The sequence below is a fragment of the Solenopsis invicta genome, chromosome 12, assembly GCF_016802725.1.
Source record: "Solenopsis invicta isolate M01_SB chromosome 12, UNIL_Sinv_3.0, whole genome shotgun sequence".
NCBI lineage: Eukaryota > Metazoa > Arthropoda > Insecta > Hymenoptera > Formicidae > Solenopsis > Solenopsis invicta.
Genome location: NC_052675.1, coordinates 3,627,167 through 3,641,200, shown reverse-complemented (window position 1 = coordinate 3,641,200; position 14,034 = coordinate 3,627,167). Strand labels below are relative to the sequence as shown.

The 14,034-nt window shown below is 29.5% G+C and overlaps 2 protein-coding genes across 7 annotated transcripts; one reads left to right on the top strand and one right to left on the bottom strand.

Moving 5' to 3' along the window:
- The first annotated feature begins 4,612 nt into the window (after positions 1-4,612).
- On the top strand, positions 4,613-10,712 carry LOC105199692 (mitochondrial import inner membrane translocase subunit Tim10 B). 6 transcript variants are annotated; one of them, XM_011166890.3, is made up of 4 exons: positions 4,613-4,811; positions 5,544-5,649; positions 9,835-9,930; positions 10,003-10,712. In XM_011166890.3, the coding sequence occupies exons 2-4, from the start codon at positions 5,626-5,628 to the stop codon at positions 10,177-10,179; spliced, it is 297 nt and encodes a 98-aa protein (XP_011165192.1). In that variant the 5' UTR covers positions 4,613-4,811; positions 5,544-5,625; the 3' UTR covers positions 10,180-10,712. The 6 variants fall into 6 exon arrangements, with proteins under 6 accessions (XP_011165192.1, XP_039311867.1, XP_011165194.1 ...); XM_039455933.1 differs by having other exon boundaries at positions 4,645-4,811; positions 9,865-9,930; XM_011166892.3 differs by having other exon boundaries at positions 4,662-4,995; positions 9,865-9,930.
- Positions 10,713-11,729: 1,017 nt separating this feature from the next.
- On the bottom strand, positions 11,730-12,956 carry LOC120359065. Its single transcript, XM_039455365.1, has one exon. The coding sequence runs from the start codon at positions 12,954-12,956 to the stop codon at positions 11,730-11,732; it is 1,227 nt and encodes a 408-aa protein (XP_039311299.1).
- Positions 12,957-14,034: the final 1,078 nt, after the last annotated feature.

Here is a 14,034-nt window from a genome sequence, read left to right as displayed (position 1 = left end):
ATCTCTGGCACCACTGGTCCCTACACGGTCACGTGACCATTCCCCACGAGGTTTACCCGGGGTGTATTCCGAAAGTTCTATTGAAAATAGTTTTTTTAATCATAAAGTTGGTAGCACTGTAACTAACTACGCTGTGTTCCGTAATGTAAGTTTAATTTGTGATTATTGTTGGTTTGCAAAATATTATTTACTGACAATAATTTTGATTTTAAAATAGAAGTTGAAGAACACAAGAACTTCCAAAAATTGAAAATTAACTGCAAAATTTGTTTGTAGGATAAATTTGTTCATATTGCCAATATTGATATTATTATTTTATAATCACTTATACTTATTTGATTTTGTTTGAAATAAGTATAAAATTATATTATAATAATATTTAATAAAAGTCTATCATTTATAAGCATACCAGCTAAGCTACTGTAGTCTCTTCAACTATTTAAACAGAATCAATTTTATCATGCACTATTAGAGCACACAGACGGATCCCACATAGCACGTAATAGTTCTGTGATATCACAGAATCATTGCAATATCACAGAAATATTACATATTACTGTGAAATATCACAGAAATATTACTGTGATATTACACAGTGATAATGACATTGAAATATTCCAATGATATCATTGCAATATATTGTTGCAATATTTAATTTCAAAGAACAAGGTAATGTCAAACCACGTTTTTATTATGTCTTATTAATGCAACGTCACTATCTCTTTGATTAATTTCGATATTTTTAGTCTCCTTAATATTCTTGGTAATTTCGGTATCCTATAGAAGAAATCAACTTACAAATAAAATAATTATGTCTTTGCCCTTTCGTGGAATAAAAGTAAATGTTAAGAAAAAAAATTAATTAACTTTATTATTAGTTTAGATATTTACTTAGTTTATTCCTTAAACTGTATATATGTATAAACTATAATGTACGCTCTTCTATGTAATCTATCAATTTAATTGTTGCTTTACAACTCGATCAATAATGATTTTATTAAAAAATTACAGAAAAACCTTTGTATTTATCTTATTGTCATTTATAATTTTTACAGGAGCACAAAATTGATTTTAATTTTTAAAAATTTTTATCATGAGGAATTTAAAAAAAAATGTTTACAAAAAGTTTTGTTAATACACATTTATTATTCACTTGGCAATAAATATTTCAAAGTATATTAAGAAGTTTTTAAAAAAATATACATTTTTACGTCATTTAATATTTACTGCTCGGTACATTATTTGGTGAAATAGTTTATTCATTAATATTGATTAGACTATTATACACCACAGTAAAAGGGTTTTCAAGTTAATTAAAATATTAAAGTTAATTAAAATATTAAATTTCCAACAAATTTTTCTTTAGATTTCACTTTTTTTTCAACTCTATTATAAAATATGATTATATATATTCTATCATTAATTAGGTATTTTACAATGTTCATTAATTATATGTATGTATATAATGTTGCGGCTCGGTCACCGACCGTCACAACATACGACGAAACAAGCGAGCGCGTACACAGCCGCTATGCGGTCCCGCCGTGTGTATAAGACTCCACGCAAACAAGTGAGTGCTGGCACCACCGCTAGGTGGCCGCGCCGCTGGAGACCTTCTCGTGAGTCAAGTGCAGCCTCAGGTGTTATATCTAGACGCCATTGCGGCCGACCGGGCCGACTCACCACGACTCACTAGCTCACACTTCAGTGAGATTTTAAAGAAAATTGTTGCTTGTTGTAATTTGGAAACGAATACTTGTTCTAATTTTTTTCCAATGTAACGTCCCTTGAAAAAAAAGTTGATAAACTTGTTTCAATAAACTGATTACTGATCAGTAACTGATTATATTTTGTCAGTAATCAGTTTATTGAAACAAGTTTATCAATTTTTTTTTAAGGGGTACGTGTGGAACGCTGTTCCATATAAAATTTTATATTTTTACATGTAAATAATATTTTGTATTGTTATTTAATCTTGAACATAAATTAAAATTATAATTCAAATTGAATCTTTTTTAACAAAAATGAAAAAGGATACAAGAGATTTTTTTTGTAAATTAAACAATTATTACGTTTACATTATTGTATTCTGTTTTAATAAATATAATTATTTTTTTTATGTTTAATATATATTACATGTAACGATATGAAAATAATATTAAGAATAACAATAAAAATAAAATAAATTGAAATAATTTATTTATTTAATTTTTTGCAATATTATTTAAATATCACATAAACATCACAGAAATATTGTGAAATATTACAGTAATATTACTATGAAATATCACAGTAATATTACTGTGATGCGTTTTCGCGGACATTTTGATATTACTGTGATATCACAGTAATATTTCGTGATATTTCTGCAATATTTCATTTGTAATATTGCAATGTAAAAGTGATATCGCTATGATATCACTGCAATATTACGTGCTATGTGGGATATAATCTAATTTACTTACAATTATTAATTTAAAATTAATCAGAACTTGCGATTTTTAGTTTCACGAAATTTTTGGAAATCCATCTTTTGCTTAATTCTTATTTTAAAATAAAAATTATTGTTAGTAAATATTATTTTAATAATACATGATTATAATTATTTTAATAAATAATACGTCATTAAAATTATTTTATAAATAATTAAATAACAAAAAATTAAACTAAAATCTCCGATGGTCTCTACAAGCTAACAAAATCACAACTCAATTTTTATTACGGAACACAGCGTAGTTAGTTACAGTGTTACCAACTTTATTATTAAAAGAGATATTTTTGATAGAACTTTCGGAATACACCCCCGTACTTCATGGCTGCGTTCAGATTCCCTACCCGAGTGCACCCAGGCACCTAAAGAGCGTTCAGATTCCTTTATAGCGTTTTTCATTGGGAAATCTAGTGCGCACTGAGTGTGCACTCACCGCTGGCAATTGGACGTTTCGATTCGCGCGATGACGGTGCCAACGGAAACGCCCAATTACCTGCAGCAAGTGCACATTCAGTGCGCACTAGTTTTCCCAATGAAAAACGCTATTTGTCTATCCCGAGAGAGTGGAAAAACCACATGGGTCCTTGAGCCGGGTGAAACGGGTGGGTGACGTAAAGGTGCGTTCCAAAATGTATCGCTATAAAAATTTATATATAATTGTGATAAAACTCGTATATTTAAAACAAATTTGAAATAAAAAAATTAATTTAATTTAAAATATTATAGTAAATAAAAATTAAAATGTATAAATATAATCAAGAAAAACGTTAATACAAAGTAAAGTTTAAACGTTTTGTTTATTATTCTATTTATGTAATTACAGATTAATAAATATTAATCTTTTATTCTATTAATGTAAGGTTTCTTGGTCTGCAGTGTCACAAAACCGTTATATAAATATTTATATTTGAGATTAGTATGTGAGAGATTTTTAGTATTATTAAATATTTTCTGATACTAATAAAATATACTGTTTGTTTTCTGTTCCTGAACTCCCTGAATTAGTGTGCACTTAGGGCCACTTGCACCAACGCCGATTAACTTAATCGCTGATTAGTCTATCGGAATTGACCAATCGTATTTGTCGTTATATAAAAACGACAAATGCGATTGGTCAATTCCGATAGACTAATCAGCGATTAAGTTAATCGGCGTTGGTGCAAGTGGCCCTTAAAGTGAAATAGATGTATATATATTTGAAAGTTAGTGAAAACAAGAAGGAACGTTCCATTGCAGTCTAGTGCAGTGTTGTTAGACGGGCTCGGTTTTTCACGCATGCGCGTCAAATGAGGCTTCAGTAAAGTAGATCTTAGTGACAGAAAGGAGATCTTTGGTAACCCATACCAATTTTGGAATTCTGCAAACTGACGTTTTTTGATTGCTTCTTTTGTCTCTGAATTTTATAAATCTATATTAAAATAAATAGATTAGTTCGCGTTGCTTGAAATCTTTAAAAATTCTTGTACTTAAAATAAAATGAATATACATTTAAGCAAATAAAAAAGATATATAGGAAAGATGTATAGAAGAGGGAGACAACAAAGATATTCAATGCGAAAAAAAATATTGAGTGAAAGCAACGTGAACAAACCGATGTATATTTACCTTACCCTATCCTAATCATATGACGAGCCCGCAACGCGCTCCTTTCTCGGTACACCAGTTACAGCGCTGATTGTAGTCACGCATGCGCAAAAAACCGGGCCCGTCTAACAACACTGGTCTAGAGCAGGAATAGAAAACAAGCCTATACCTATAATAGATGATATGCGCAACATATATCTTCATCTAATTTGTTAAAATAAAAATTTATTTTCATTGTTTAAATTGATTCGTCCTATTCTACTAGCATTTAATTTTCATCTACTTTAATTATATTGATAAAAATATTCATAGTAAAATATTTATGTATTATCTTTATCGTTTATCTTGATTTATTATGTAATTTATTCTGAATGTGAGATATTTATGTTACTATTTCTCAGTGTTATTTGCTAAACACACCCAATGTTTGAGAGTGCGTTCAGATTCCATAAACCACTAGGGAGCTTTTCATTAGTTCTGCCCATTTACCCAAGGCTTGTTTTCTATTCCTGCACTAGACTGCACTGGAACGTTCCTTCTTATTTTCGCTAACTTTGAAACATCTATCTATTTCATTTTAAGTGTACACTTATTTAGAGAGTTTAGAAACAGAAAACAAACGGCCAGTCACCCAGAGATCACTCACCGGGTGGAGAATCTGAACGCAGCCTAACACGGGGCTTTCGCTTCTCTTTATATATGTTCTGTGGTTCGTTGCAATACGACGCTATGAAAGGTATTCTAACCTGTACAATCGCCAGCTTTAAGTCTTGATATTTCGGTTTGCGGGGCAGAGCGACACTTTTTTCCGCCAAATTTGTTTTGAATAAAAACGCGTCGAATGAGCCTAATTTTGTCAAAATCGGAGGTGCAGTCCATATTCTGAACAATTACCTTAATCTCAAAAAATAAAGTTAAAGGTACATCCTTCAATTGGAAGATGAAATAACGAATTCGGATCTACACCAATGCGCACTGGTGAACATTAAAGCTGTACACTGATCTAACCTTGTTTAAATAAAAAAATAAATATCTTAAATGATAAAATATGTATTTTACTAAACAGTATAATAAAATATTGATTGAGGGTTTTCACAATTTATTCTGTTTATATATTTATATTAAATACGTATCTTTATGTCAATTTGTGTACGATGATTTTAATGTGCATCGATGTGCACTAGTGCGTCTAACTGAATTTGCTATAACAGGTTGATTGCCGAAATAATATTTTATATGTCCTATGCACAGTAGAAGAATATTAGATATTAAGAATAGGAATTAAAATTTCTAAAAAAGAATCAGTTTTTTTAATAGATATTAAACATAACACGCAATGGATACGAATAAAATTTAACTCAAATGTGCAATGCAAGATATAACTTATTTATCTATTGTTTATTGAGGAAACTGATTCTAAAATTTTAATTCCTATTCCTAATATCTAATATTTCTTTATTATGCGCAGGGCCTTACATTGAGATTGTCACTCTAGGACAGCATTCTAGGAAAACATAATTGTAAGGAATTGAAAACATACAGCTGTACACATGGATGCATTACAACTAAGAAATGTGCATATCTTTAATATGATATTTGAGTATTTGATGAAATATATTCAATTTCACATTGTCTATACAGATTTCTGTTGTAAATAATATCGTCCTGCAAGAAAGGTGACACATTTCATGATGAGAACAAGTATGTGGATTCCATGTAGTAAGCACAATTTTATATAGACATAATCAAAAATTTATCCATATGAACCTATAAAGCATCATTTATTTTGAAAAGATTTTCAGAAAGGTTTTAACTTTTCACGTTTTATATTCAACAATTCTAAAAAGATTCTATAAAATTTTGCATACAAAATGTTATAATAGTAATATTTCTAAAATCTATCACATGCAGTAAATTTGAAAACATACCTAAACAGAACAAATAGTTATAAAATATCTCTTAAACTATTAAATTTTATAACTTTTATATACAAAATAACTATATAACGGGAGTAAGACTTTATAAAGAAAACCAGACAATTCTATTACACAGGATGACTATGACTTTTATATTTTTTTGATGCTGCCATCTAGAAACAAACCTGATTAAAAATATGCCTCTCTCAAAACCGTTTCATTTTAATATGAAATTTTTTTGTATCATCAATAATTTCAGAGAAAATTGACTATATTATCTAAAATATTTTATTAAAATATTACACATGTATATATATGACACATTTTATTACTATTTTAGATTTATTTACTTTTATTATGTTAATCAGATTTTAAATAAAAAAGAGTACAATAAAAACATTAAATATTTTTTATATCTAACTTTTATTGTAATTTTTTATTATTTGCAATCCTATGAACATAATAAACATTGTTAGAACATAACAGCAAGTTTTTACAACTTCAATAAATATAACAACCAATTATATAATTATTTAATTTAATATTTGTAATAATTAACCAATTATGTAATTAAAGGATAAAATGGAGCTGTGAAATACTACTTTGTTTTTTGACAATAACTCGGTAAATAATATAACACACTTTTAGTCCACACCAGTTTAGTAGCCATAGAATTTTATCAATCATCACATAAGTAGAAGTTTATTGGATATTTAGAACACACGTAATTTACAATTTATTGAAGAGGGAAAAAAGTATTTGTAGAATAGCAGGGAGGATTGTGAAATACTAAAAACTAATGTTATGAAAAGCACTTTTATTTATAAAAAAGAATATAAATTAATGATTTTTTTGTAGATTTGATAGAATACACAAATAAATGCTATAAAACGAAATTTTATGAAATTTTATGAATTATATTTTTATTTAAAACTTTTTAAAATAATTGCTTCTAATAAATATTATACCACATCTACACTGAGATTGCAAAATTGCAAGAGAAATACATAAGGCAGATGATCATATTTCACAACCACAGCCAACATAACCGAAATCATACGCACATTACGACACATATTAAATTCAATAATATTATTTAAAAATTCACTTTTAAGGCCTTTAAACTAGACTACAGTTAAAAAATTAATATCATATTTCTCAAAATTACGTAGAAAATATACAGATGTAAAAATTGCTGCTACCTGTAAAATTAAAACTTAGCTTTCATAAAAAATACAATGAACACTAATGACTATCCTACAATGTCTAAATTGACTGTAACAAAGTAATTTTAATAATTACTCTTAGAATTCAAAGCAAATTATACAAGATATCATGATATTTCTCAGATATATTCCACGATCCTTCTTCTATATTTATATTAATTATACAATTAAACAATTTTTAAATTAACATATTTACAACCAGACGTGGAAAACAAGCTCCAAATTAGGTAACATGCCAATTTTAAAATAGGACTTCTGAAACACTTTCAAATAAGAAAAACGTTAAACTCTGCAATATTTACAGATTTTTTAAATAACTTTAAAACAACTTTTCTATAAGCTTTTAAGAATCTTCAATAAGGTTGCAAGAATTACAGACGTTTCAAAATTATTCTGTTTCAAAAATGTTATATGTTATATCACAACTTTCATAAAACGTTTCAGTTTTTATTTGAACTATTTCTGATATCTCTGAAAAGTTTCGATGCTGTATAAAGGTAAATTTACATCGATTTTTATTGTACACTATTCATGTAGAATTATTGATTAAATTTAACAGAGATAAAAATAGGAGTTAGCAACAGAGATAGCTTAGTGAGAAATAAGAAATCGGAACGATATCAAAATTTAATCATCGAAAAGAGATCGAAATTCAATATCAATTTGAGATTTAGATGAGCTTGGTTTTGATAAATCTTCTACATCGAAAACAGTTAAACAGTTTTCTAAGATGTGCCCAAAATTTATGCCAGTAGATATCTCTATTGAATATAGTATATTCAATAGAAAACTAGATTCCAAATATATTATGGTTAGAATATGCACCCTCTCTCCGTTTCCGAGAAAATGACGTTCCAAAAGTTTTGAATTTGTGAGAAAATGTCACTTCACAGTACTGTATTTTTACTTCTGTCAAACATTACCGATAATAGAAATAGCCGAAATATTAAAACATTTGGAAAAATAAAATTTAAAATATATATAAAAATTTAATAATACTTATAAACAATATCAAAACTTTTGAAACACCATTTTGGGAAGAAGAGAAGATGCATCTCGCAATTTATATATTTGGAATCTACATGAAACTGACTTTACATGACATTTTATTTGATATCCAACTCAGGAATATCGTTTGTCAATAAATTTAAGCATATCTTGGAGGGCTTTTTAACTGATGATAATGTAGATAAAAATATTTTTAATTTTCTTTTAAATTTTGAAAAAATTTTTTAATTTTTTTGTTACTGTTATAAAATACTTTTCAAGCCATTCAATTTTTATTCAGAACATTTTTTTTCTATCCTTATAGTTTCGATGATATTCGCTTCCAAAGAAAAATATCTATTTTCTTCAAAGGAGTGTTTTACCTTCTAAAGATGAAGACGGGCACGTATAAAAAAAATATGTGTCCCTTATTTCGATTCATACTACAACAAAAGCTTGTCAAAATCGGAGGATGATATTTCCGTACCTTTCCTTGTAAGATCTAACTGACTGATTAGGTATTTCGATTGTTCATATTCTTTTTACATATTCGTTAAAGTTCTTTATTAAATGTGTTATTGATAGATACTTTGATTTCAAATCGAGATTTTACGATATAAACAAATGTATGTATATACACAAAGAATGTATGTTACAACATTAAAATTGAACAAAACTGTCACAGAAGTGGCTATCTATTATTCATGTTAAATTGTTTAAGGTAACTCAAAGTCGAAATTTAAATAAACATCAAATTCTTTATTCTTGTCAGCACTATCAAGCTAATTTTGGTCATCCAATACATTATTTTGGCATCGTTTCGATATTAGTTTTCTCACTGAAAAGAGAAGAAAGTAGAATAAGGTACTCATGTTCTAACAGAATTCCTTGAATATTTTCTATATTGGGCTAAAATATATTTTGTAATATGTTTTAAATGAATGTTCGAAATAAATGCAATGTGTTTTAATAGTACAAAATATTTCAGGAATGTTTAATGTTAATAGGACAGAATACATAAAAATCAAAATTTACATATATTTTAACAATGAAAAATTTATGTAAATATTTTGAGAAAAATTGATAAAAAATTAGAATAGATTTGATTAAATTTTTACATGAATTTTATTATCGTTATTGAGCAATTTGTTCACTCAAATTAGTAACGTAAATTTCATTTTGCTAATTTGCGTAATAAAAACCTTGACAATGTGACAAACCACGTATCTATTCTCATCAAGAAATTAAAAATATGAAATGTTCAAGTGAGAAGAAAAGATACTGCATATTTTAAAATTAATTATTTACAATAATAAAGTAACTTAGAGCTAATTACAAATTACTTGATGCTAATTCCTTAAAAGTAATACAAATATCAATTTTGTATAACTTTACGTTACAATCCTAATAATTACCCTTTTTGATTAGTATAATTTTTTAAACTTTTAGTTTTTTTTTTTCTCTCTTTTTTATCACTTGTATCACTTTTATTAAATGCAGACCAATTTATTTAGAACACAATTTCCGCATAAAACAAAATTCAAAATTTTATTTACGTCACCTTTCTTACAGGTGAGTGATATATTAATCATGTTGTATACGATAAATATTTACGGTATGTTTTCAATAGTTTAAAGACTTCCTTCTGCTATACAACCAGATATCGGAAACGTGTTTCAAAACATGTGCGAATACTTTCCTTTCTCGAGAAATTACCTCCAACGAAGTAAGTATTTTTATGGAAGTACGTATTAGATTATAATTGTCAAATATAAAATCCATTCGACTGGAATTGTAGGATCTTTGCGTGAACAACTGTGCACAGAAGTACATCCACGCCAATCATAAAATAATGGAAGTATTCATGGAGGTACAACCTTTAATGATGCACAAAAGAATAGAGGAAATAAATACAGCTCAAACTACATTAGAAGAACAAAATCAACAAATTAAACTAGAAGAGAACCCACAATAATACGTATTCATTATATGCGATGTATTTATACTTCAAATATATTTCTAGTTTATTTTGTATTATATTCTAAAGAGCAACCTAAATAACCGAGTCTGCTAAGAGTACGTTTTGTAAATGATGTGTTGCATATTATGTCAGCAGAAAAGTAGCAAAATTAACATATTTTGCTTACAGTTTTAATTATTGTCGATTTTGTAGCAAAAATCAAACACAATATACATTGGATTATAACGAAAGAAATGCTATAAAAATTGAACAGAGCTAAGCAGATGAAAAGGGCAAAATAGAACATTATTAGCAGTATTTACCAGTAAAAAGTTTATTAAAATTAAACAGTTTATTGTCAACGTATAACAATAAAAATCGTTAGAACTTACCAAACTTATGAGCTTATGTAATAGTAGAAATGCAGCAGAAATAAAATTGACTCATGGTGGTGAAAATATAATATGTCTATGATGACAATATTTCTTATATTTTTAATAATTTTTTATCGAATGAATAATATGCAACACTGCTGATAGATATACGAAGTGCATTTCCATTTCTGGTAATTAACCCTTAAATACACCGATCCTGTAAAATACGGAAACACATTTTTAGGTTTGGGAGACTTTTTCAACTTTGAGAAGTTATAACTTTGATTACAATCAATATTTTTCTATGATTTTTTTAAAAACAAAAGTTTAAAATCTCAGAAGTGTGATTGCACAATTGGCATTGCCAAAAAATAATTTATTATAAAGTTATAAAAGCAAAACCATTAAGCAAAAATGAGAAATTGGTTAAAAATCCACTTTTTCTTCAAAAAATCATATCTTTGCAACAAAAAATGTTTAAGGACTTTCAAATACGGCGTTTTAAAGCTAAAGAGTCACACTTTTAAAATAAAATATGGCAAAGTCATTCCTTTTAAAAAGTATAATTATGTAACATGGAGAATATGAGGTATTTTTGGGCATCTAAAAATCTACTTTTTAAAAAAAAATCATATCTTTGCAACAAAAAACTTTGAAGAACTTTACAATACGGCGTTTTAAAGATAAAGATTCATATTGTCCAAAAAAAATTTATATCATTGCCATTTCTATTAAAAAATGTACTTATGTAACAAGGCGAATATGAGGTATTTTTGATTAAATCGTATCTAAAATTGAAAATTGATGTGTTTCATGATATATTTCGGAAAAACTCCCTTTTCTACAGCATTTTATAGTATTCCAACTTTAGACAGAGTATAGGGGAGAGTGGGGCTGGTTGGCCGCTTTTTCATTCTTGGATTTTTTATATTTTCCAGGCCCTTTGAAAAAAAAAACGAATTGACCATTTCAAAGGTACAACCTATGACTACATATACGGAAAGTTTAGAATTTTTAAAATTATGTTATAAAATGCTAAAAATAATTAAACGCTGCGGGGAAAAACGGCCAGCCTGCCCCGACAACGGGGCAGGTTGGCCGATTTCGTGAAATTAAAGAAGGGCAGTAATTATTTTATTTTAAACGATTTGTATAATATATTGAATCAATTGTGCACATTTAAAAATTGTTTCATTGTATTTGTTTTTTTATGTTTCTCGTTGATTTATGTACAGGAATTGCTGCTTGTTTTTTAGGAGCCTTCTTCGCTTCTTTTGCCGCTGCTTCAGTTTGCTTGGATGCGTTTTTCGCTCGTTTTTTTCGCGAGGTTTCCTTTTCTTCTTCCAGAGCTTTCTTAACTGGCGAGTCGGTCAAAATTTCTGTCGATCTCCGCTTTCTGCCTTTGCGCTGTTTCACATCTGATGTGCGAGAATCGGTTTTTTGAAATGGTCGGATTTCTTCCAAAGCGATGATTTGTTGAGAACGTTCCGATGAAGTCGGAACGGGATCTGCCTCAGCATTCGGATTTGGACGATAGGTTGAGAATCCAGCAAGGTATTCTTCAGGACGGAAAATTTCAGGATTAAAAGGCCACACGCCTGAAACTCGAAATCCAGATTGGATGTTTTGCGGCGTGCATACAAGTGATAATGCTGAAGCAACAATGCTACGAAGATCGTAAATCGTCATGCTCTTCCCTGGGTTATTAGTTATCCATGCGTCCATGAATGTATTGACGTAAGTTTTGAAAGGTCCATAAACAGACCGATCCAGTGATTGCAGTTTATGATTGCAATGAGATGGAAAGCTCAAGACAACGACGCCATTATTTTTGAATAAATCCAGCGCTTCAATAGACAAATGCGACTCGTGATTATCGAGCAACAGAAGGACGTTTCTTTCGCGAGATGACTTGACATGGCGAATAAAATGATTTGCATACTCCACAAAAATATCTTCAGTCATCCAACCACTCCGATTCGCCGATCCAGCGCTGCCCGTGGGAGCATCGCGAATGAAATGGTCGTGGAAATGCACACGAGGAAAAACGAAATATGGGGGAATTGTATTTCCCGATGCCGACACTGTGGCAGCAACCGTAACCAAAGTTCCTCTTTTAGCTGATGTGATTCTGCCGATTTGTTTGAATCCTTTTCGAGCAACAATGCGGTTTGGTCTTTGGACTGTAGTAACTTCTGTTTCATCTATGTTCCATATGTCGCTTGCTTGAATATTGAATCGTTTCAAGACTGTTATTAAGTTGTTGAAAAATCGAGCAACGTTTGTAGGAGTGAAACTTGAAACTCGAGCAAGACTAGTTGCTTCTGGAGTGCGTATCGACAATGAGTTGTTTCTTTTGAGGAATGAGCAAAACCAATCTTTCCCGGCCAATTCATTTTCTGTCCAAGACGCTGGCATAGTAACCGGAATTGCCTTTCCATATTGGAAAGCTAGTTTTCGAACTTCTTTGGGGCATAAACCAAAATAAATGTCCGATGCGCGCAAGAGGTACTTTTCCAGTGCTTTTTCTTGATCAACAGTAAAAACTTATAAAAAAATTGTTTTTTATTGATTAAACTGCTTTTTTTTTACTTTTGATACAAGAGTAGACAATTATTCTCAGCTTACTTGTCGATTTCTTTGGTACCCAATGTTCAGATTAGCAATATTTTCTTGCAATGATGTATCCGCATTATTTTCCTGGTTCTTGTTTTGCGTTTTGAAACAATATCTGGACAAGGTTCGCTTAGGAATGTTATACTGTGATGCAACAGCTCCGATTTTCTGTTTTTTTACGACGACAGCGTTGACAGCTTTCTTTAAAACCTTTTTTAACTGTCATTCCTTTCTTGCTCTTTCGCTTGTACACCCGCATTTTGTTGCAGTGGTATTATTCTAACAAAAATTAGGTTTTCATTTATTTAATACTAACAATACATAGTTTATTACAACAATACATAGCTTGAAATAAAATATTTATCCGTTTAACATGAATATTATATTATTGTTTATCCGCACAGTGCATATAATTAAAACTGTTTCCTGTTTCATATTTTACGAATGAGTCAATCTGCCCCGTACCCAACTCAGCCAACCTGCCCCAAACGCCACGAGCAAAACATTTTTACATCTTACGAATACCAAAAGTGAGGTTAGTTTCAAAAACAATGATAATTTAGAAAGTCTATGGAATGCTGTTTAAAATATGTATACTCTCCATTAATTATAACAACAAGTATATTCAATAACCATAAACATTTCTTACTGTATATATTTACTCACCACTCTCGAAAATAAACAAATTGCGGTTTTGCCAAAACGACGCAGCATAAATAAACAAAAACACAGTCACGTATTTATCTCTCACTAACACACTTAATTTCGTAGAGAGGGCGCCACTTGTTGTTCCTATCATTTTCAAACAGCCAGTCGGCTAACCTGCTCCGCGCCCAACCAGCCCTACTCTCCCCTGTACGAGTAACATCCGCAAACCAAC

Excerpts from the sequence above, each read along its gene's own strand:
- LOC120359065 (XM_039455365.1), bottom strand. The coding sequence starts at position 12,956 with ATGCCAGCGTCTTGGACAGAAAATGAATTGGCCGGGAAAGATTGGTTT.
- LOC105199692 (XM_011166890.3), top strand. The coding sequence starts at position 5,626 with ATGGATGCATTACAACTAAGAAAT. Across the intron at positions 5,650-9,834 it reads ATGCATTACAACTAAGAAAT|TTTAAAGACTTCCTTCTGCT; the intron begins GTGCATATCTTT and ends TGTTTTCAATAG. Across the intron at positions 9,931-10,002 it reads GAGAAATTACCTCCAACGAA|GATCTTTGCGTGAACAACTG; the intron begins GTAAGTATTTTT and ends CTGGAATTGTAG.